The sequence below is a fragment of the Colletotrichum spaethianum genome (genome assembly GCF_022836535.1).
Source record: "Colletotrichum spaethianum MAFF 239500 DNA, contig34, whole genome shotgun sequence".
In the NCBI taxonomy this organism is placed as follows: Eukaryota; Fungi; Ascomycota; class Sordariomycetes; order Glomerellales; family Glomerellaceae; genus Colletotrichum; species Colletotrichum spaethianum.
The window spans coordinates 69,161-76,281 of NW_026054804.1; the positions used below are offsets into that span (position 1 = coordinate 69,161).

At 57.1% G+C, this 7,121-nt stretch overlaps 2 protein-coding genes across 2 annotated transcripts; both read right to left on the reverse strand.

Moving 5' to 3' along the window:
• Nucleotides 1-833: 833 nt before the first annotated feature.
• On the reverse strand, nucleotides 834-1,585 carry ColSpa_10220 (uncharacterized protein; the record flags this gene model as incomplete). The annotated part of the gene is made up of 2 exons (XM_049276432.1): nucleotides 834-1,472; nucleotides 1,532-1,585. The coding sequence occupies 2 exons, from the start codon at nucleotides 1,583-1,585 to the stop codon at nucleotides 834-836; spliced, it is 693 nt and encodes a 230-aa protein (XP_049132389.1).
• Nucleotides 1,586-3,103: 1,518 nt separating this feature from the next.
• Nucleotides 3,104-6,892, reverse strand: ColSpa_10221 (uncharacterized protein; the record flags this gene model as incomplete). Its single annotated transcript, XM_049276433.1, has 1 exon — nucleotides 3,104-6,892. One exon carries the CDS (start codon nucleotides 6,890-6,892, stop codon nucleotides 3,104-3,106), a length of 3,789 nt encoding a protein of 1,262 aa, XP_049132390.1.
• Nucleotides 6,893-7,121: the final 229 nt, after the last annotated feature.

The window sequence follows — 7,121 nt, forward strand, 5'->3', positions numbered from 1 at the left end:
GGTCAACTTGTCGATTAATCCAAAGAACAGCCATTCTTGAACCAACGCGGCTTTCCCACGCAGTGGCATGTCGGTGAACAAGAAGGTAGATTGCGTTGAACCGAGGTCCAACCGTATGGGGAAACTGTCAAAATCACCATCATCCAGCCTATACCTGGGCAGGTATGGAACTTTTATGGGCGGTAACGCTGGGTTGGTCGGATAAGGCAAGTATTCCATTCTGGTCTCGAATCCCCAGCGTGGGTAGCTGCTAGGAGCGATGCATGGGGGGAAGTTGATACAAACTCAGTCGATGATTGATGGATACGATCGCAGAGGACGACGGTTCTCTGTAGAAAACAGATGCGAAGCTGGAAGAAAACAAAATGGCCTAAGATCAGAACCTTTGGCTGCCTCACCGTCACCGTCAGCTGTGGCTGTGCATTGCCTGCCTACTCAACCCAACCAGCCAATCATTCAGGAACATAAGCAGATCAGGCTGGTGTCTGTCCTGCATATTATTCCACTATTCAATAGTCAAACAATCACGCCACGTCCCTCTCTGTAACAAGAACCTCGAGAAGTAAGTCGGTTGGTTCAACATTCTGGGATACGACGTTCACAGGTGTTGGAACATCGACTGCAAGCGGACTGACTAGCCCCTACGCCAACTCTTTCATCAACACGATCAAGATTGAGATGTGATGACTACATGTTTGCAGAACCATTACGATGGCATAGTTAAATCTCTGTTTGAGTCACATTGCATGACATTGAGCTGCCTAAAAGAGAAACGTAGCAGCTAGCCATACTGCCCTGCCAGCAGTTCATCGTAACAATACAAGCCGCCTCATCTACTCAATATCCCTCGTCATCCAGATCGAGCCCTGCCCCGTGGGATACACCTGGAACCCCAACTTCTCATAAAATGGCACGACTTTGGCATTATCCTCCGCGACACCAATGTGCACGCCCTTCCCGTACAGCCGCTTCCCGCTCTCGCCGCCCTGGGCCCGGTCCGCCTCCCTCAGGCTCTCGACAAACGCGTCAATCAGCTTCCGCCCCCATCCCTTGCCCTGCCACGGCTCCAGCAGGTCAATGTGCATCGTCGCCCTCCACCCGCCCCAGAGGTCCCGCCTCTCGTCGTCGAGCACCAGCCACGTCGGGTTGAAGGCCTGCTGCAGCAGCGCCTCCTCGTTCACCTCGCCCGTCTCGGGCACGTTCCACGGGGCCTTGGCCGCCAGGCTCGCGGGCTTCCGCCCCGCGAGCTCCGTGGACGTCTCGAGCACCTCCTTGACGTAGCGCGGGTAGGCCTCGGCAAAGTTGTTGACGTTGGGGCACCCGATGCAGTAGCCAACGGCGTTGCCCTGCCCGTCGTCGAGGATGTGGCAGGTTGAAGGGGAGAGGAGGGTGAACTGGTGGGTCCAGAGGTAGGGCGCTGTCCTGACTGCTGCCTCGGAGTGTTCGAGGGAGGGCGGGAGCGTTGCGCGGCACTGGGCTGGGGTCAGTCATGTCGGCGTGTGGGTGAGGGGAAGTGAAGGTAGGGATGTACAATGTGCCCTGTCGCGTCAAAGTCGGACGACTTGTAAGGGCGGATGAAAGCCATGTTCCTGGGCGGCGATGAGCGATGTTGCTGAGTGTCTGAGGCGGCGGAATGGCGGATGGACGTTTGCTGCGGTGGTTCTGGTCTTGGGGTCTTTGCGGGGTAGTGGGGTATCTCGATTTGGCCAAGGATGGAACGGAAACGATCTCCTTGGATAAGCGGAATTGAAATGAGCCGTACACAGGCCTCTTGGGAGCCGACCGAGGGAATCCGAGGGCACCGAGCCAAGCAGAGTGGGAAGGTGTATGAGAGGTGAAGTCTCATGGAGGGGCTCGTCTCGCACCGGTACCCGTTGTTTTATCAGGCCAGGCCGGCCGGCATTCCGGGCCGAGGCGACCCATCTCTCCCCGCATTTACCGTGCTTACCCGCCGTCCCCGTCCTGGCCATCGGCAGCCACGAAGATCAAGCTCGAAGATCAAACTTGCCGAGTACGACCTGCAACAATTCGCTACGGCCCGAGATATTATGAGGTTTGTGGAATCACATGTTGGGAAACAACATAGCCCACCAACGTGAATACCAGACAAGCACAGCCTCTGAACATTTTCGCATGTTGAATCTTCGTGTTTGCGTCGTGAAAGGTGATATCTACGTGTCGCCAAGCGTTTCGCATGCACATAATACCATGCTCTAGGACAAAACTGCCTTCTTAGTCTTATAAAAAAACCAAGCTCAAATTAAGCTCACCGCCAGTCATAGTCAACGACCGTCGTGTCTCGTCTTCGGCGTGATCGTTTTCTGCCAACAGCCCGTAGTATGGAACCACAGATTCGACGACACCCGCAACTCTTGCTGCGTGGGCAGCATATTGACCAGAGCGGGACCCTCGAAAACGAGTCCGTCAGCCGAAGGATGGACCGCAGATGTAGCCCGGCCAAGCCTCCTCATTACAAGCAAGCACAACTTTTGCGATTCCCTCTACCCAAGGAGCCGGGGATTCCCTCATTTTACCCTGGCAAAGCCCCTCACGCGTCAGCCACACTTATCATCACATGGTCCCGGTTCACAGACGTTGGATGTTGATCCTGAAAGGTTTGATTGCTCCACTACACTCACTCTAGTACATGGTATATCGCACTCCGTCCTTAACCCGCCAGCCCCGGCCACAGTCTCGAAAGATTCTGGTATTCTTCAAACAACCTGCCTTGCCTACCAACGTTAAGATATTGCCCACGGTAGACGCCAGGCCCACCACCAAAAGACATTCAGCAGGCACACCGCAAAGTTGAGGACCCCGCCCAATTAAGACTCCCTCCAGGAGCCGAAAATCAACAAGGCTGAGCACAGAGGTGCCGCGGCCCGAGAGAAAGAGTGACAAAGAATAAGAAATATACAATAGGAACAACGTAATCGTACGACCCGTTGTGGGTAAATGAAGAAGACAATGCAAAATACAACAAACGTTCTCATAGATTCGTGATGACCGTATTCTCCTTCTTTGCCCGCCAACCTTTTTTTTCAATAACAACGAAAGATGATTAGAGTTGAGGTAGAGAGTTTCGTGGCAAACTGGTGAGAGTTTAGATCATGCCGCCGGGCATGGATCCATTGTTGAGGCCGCCAGTCATGGCTGTGGGCGCAGGCATGTTGGGAGGGCTGTTGCCACGGGTGAGGCGGGCCCGCATGTTCATGCCGTTGGCTTCGCTGATTGTCTTCCGAAGCCGGCGTCGCTGGGATCCCGGGCCATCTTCGTCATCGCTGATGGAGAAGGCGCTGTTGCTGTCAGCGCCTTTTTCATTGGGAATCGGAAGCGGTGGCGAAAGGGGAGAGCTGGCGCTCATGTCCTCTTCGCCTCTGCGACCCATCATAGAGCCAATCATGTTGCGGCGCTTAGGGTTGATGGGAGGAACAGGGGGGGCGTTGGCGTGAGCAAGCATGTTGGCGTGGAGGTTGGGTGTCGAAGCAGCGGCGCCGAGAACGCTGCCGGACCTGGAACGCGAACCGCTTCTGGAGCGCGACTCCGATGTCTCCGGAAGGGCCACGGTAGGAACCCGCGAGGTGGACGAAACAAAGGTTGGCTCGGAAATGTCCCTTTTCCTGACCACCCTCTTCATGGACTCATCAAGGCGGTTGGCGACAGGGGCCTCGGAGTTGGGCGACGGGATGGGAGGTGCTGAAGGTCGACGAGAGGGAACGAAAGAAGGTGTAGACTGACTGACAGGGATCGAGGGCGAAGGGATGGGCGCCATGGGAGAGACCGGAGAAGGTTGCCCCGAATCGGGTCCTCTGCGACGGTACTGAATAGCAAGGTTGCCCGAGGAAGCGGACCGGTCGAGGGGCTTCGCGGGACCCGTGGGGTACGGCTGAGGAGGCATGATGGGAGACCGACGGATGTTAGTGCCGGGGAGGCCAGGGGATTGCAACAACGTGGGCCGACCTGAAGAGGGCCCATTAGGGCTGAGGCCCATTCCGCGGTCCTCATATGGAGATGAAGCGGTGCCGGTGCGGAGCCGGGCGGGACGATGAGACTTGTCTCCGTTACTGGCTTCCGAACCACTGCGTTCGCGCTCCGTCCGGGAAGGAGGCCGAGACGCCGCTCGTCCCACGCCGTTGCTGGGCTGAGGCTCTTCACTGGGGGCCCGCTGTTGGTATGTGATAGGAGGCGGTCGTCGGTCACGGGAGGCGGATCGCTGGCTGGGAGTGTGCTCACGGCTAGGGGCGGTCCGCGAGGCCGGCGGGCCAACGATCGGGCTCGTCATGGAACTGGGCAACTGACCAGGTACCGTCGGGACATTCGAGGCACTCTTTTGAGCCTCCAACAACTGCTTTCTGGCCTGCCTGAAGGCCCTGAGTCCAGCATGCATTGACTCGTCCTCCTTGTCCTTGTTCGTCTCCTGCGAAGGGAGTACTGGGGTCGTTTCGGACCTGGGAAAGAGAGGCTTCTCGCGCTCCTCGTGGACAAGGGGCTGGGTCTCCTTTTCCTCAAAGCTGAATTTGTTCGGGCTAGGGGCGCTGCTGATAGTCGAAGAAGCAAGGCCAAGCATCTTAATAGCCTTGGAGTGCTGGCTGTCCTGACGGTTTTCCCGGTTGCGGTCAATCAAGGAACCGCGGCTCGTCTTCTGCCTCAGAATACCCAACGGGTTTGGGCGAGGCAGGGACGGCTCTCTAACACGCTCCACGGGATTGGGTGACAGAGATCGACTGTCACGGTCAGACTCGACGTACGACGTGAGTCTCTCGCGGACCCGACGCGCGCCGTCCGCAAGTTGGCTGGCGAACTCGTCGTGTTCCTTTTCCATCTCAGTGCTTGAGCCCGTGTTGCGCTCCGATGCATTCTGGTTGTCGGATGGCAGGCTTTGACGAGGCTGAGGAACGGGCTGTTCCTTCTGCTCGTTCTCGGCCTCATCGTTTCCGTTGAAGGTCGAGTTCCTCCAATCCGGAGATTGAACTTCCCAAGGATTGGCCATGACTCCCATGTCTGCCATGGATTTGGGGTCATATGGGTCAAGTGGGAATCTGGAAGCGAAGTGGGACGTCTGCGGTGCTGATCCGTAGAGGGAGGATGTCGCGCTGTCGGTGCGGAGGTGCTGGCGAACCATACCACTGAGTCCAGTTGACGAGGGAAGGGTTGGGGAGTCTTGAGACGAAGCCTGAGACTCAATGGACACGACAGAGGCGAGAGGAAGAGTCGGGTCAGATACGGGCGATGGTTCAGCGGAGGGTCTGGAGCTGAGAGACAAGGGAGTCGGTACGGAGGTTTCTCTCAGTGCGGGATGATCGCGATCGGCGGGCCGCCTCGACGCGCCGTGGAAGGCCGCAGCGGACCTTGCGTTGTCGTCTTGCGGAGAGATCGAGTCGTCGTAGAAGCTCAGTCCGGCCTCTTCCTCCTTCACAGTCGGCTCAGTCTGAAGGATGGGCTCGGGCTTCTCGACCGGCAGTCTTTGAGCCGAGGAAGACGAGCGCGACCGACCGGTGGTGTGAGAGGCATTAGACTCGGCACGGAACCTATTGGTCGGTGTCTCACGGCCTTGCTGAAGCTGGAGCTGTCTTTGGGCGTACCGCGATTCGTCGTACGAATGGAGAGGCTTTTGAAACAATCCCATGGCGGTAGCCTTGCCCCGGTCACCGGGCAGGATGGAGTTCTCCTCGCCTTCGCTGATGGGAGGGCTCAAAGGCGGCGCGCCGCCAAACGACGGCTTGGGTTCCGGGTTCATGATGCCCAAATCCATGGGAGGGATCGGACTCCCAGAGGTTGGCGGGCTTACGGACCGCAAGTTGGGAGCACTGCCCTTGGTAAGGACTCTCCTCTCCCCGAATCGGTCGTTGAAGAGACTGCTTGTTGGCGACGGCCCATTCTGTAGGTCGGGCGTCCTGCTACCGAAATTCCTCTGCCGAGACAGCGTGTCCATGCGCGACAAGGCTGATGATTGCTGTTCTTGAAGCTCGTGGTTCAGTCCAGTCTCGTAGAGGCGCCGTGTGCGAGTGTAGGTCCTTTCCAGATGAGGGGTACCTGCAGTGGAGCTGGGCGCGGTCGAGTTTGATTGCCAGTCCTTTGCCGCAGATGTGGGTTGAGACATGACTGAGGTCGCCGCAGTAGAGTTACGACCGACCGACGGTGTAGACGACGTTGTCGAGTTGGTCTCCCGCTTGCTGTTGTAGCCCGTAGGCGGGGGAGACTCGGCGCGCGTTAGGTCGATACTCGACTGTGTCTGGTCTTGTTCATCATCAAAGGACATTTTGGATTTCTCAGCTTGTCTCCATCTTTGAAAAGCCGACTTGGAAATGTCGTCGTCGTAGAGGACACGCCCACTCATACCGCCGCCCTCGAGATTCTTCGAGGATGTAGTTCCGGAGGGAAGCTTATAAACCTTTTGTCGTCCGCCGAACAAGTTGTTGCCTTCGCCAGGCTTGGCTCGGTCCATGACGCTTCCCGAGATTGAGCTGGCGTCTGCGGAGTGGTACGAGTCCATCCGGGCAAAGGGTGCTGCCTCTTTCCTGATGGACTCGACCTCGGCGATATCTGAAAGTCCACTGGTACTTGCACCCAAGCCGAAGTCCATCAGCCTCGACTGCCGGTTGGGGAACAAGACGCTGTCGTCGCTGGCCTTGCCAATCTTGGTGTTCGGGTCGTCTTGTTCTCTAAGCATAGAGAATCGTGCCGAGAGGCCCGTCATTAGCAAACTCGTACGGAAATCGTCGCTCGGCGGTAACGCGTTTTCCAGGTCCAGCTCCTTTTTCGGCTCCTCTTCCTGGGATTTCTTCCCCTTGCCGAACAAGCGGAAAGGTGTGGGAGAATCCGACTCGTGAGAAGCCCTCGGCACAGAGGCAGCATCTTCCTTCGCCTTCTTCTTGGTACGGAATCTGTTCATGGTGATTACTGTGGTATTTCCTGCACAGACAAGTGTATGTGTCGGTCCGTTAGAGAGTCCCCTTTTTCTTCTCCTTCGAGGCAGTTTATCGAGCTCGGGAATGGCAGTTCTTCATTAGGCGTCTGCGATTAAGGCTCGTCGGGATGGTATGGGAAGTTGGGACGAAAGGCGAGTAGTTTGTTTGAAACGGGCAATGTCGTTCGGAATGATTGGTCGAGAGAGCGTCTGA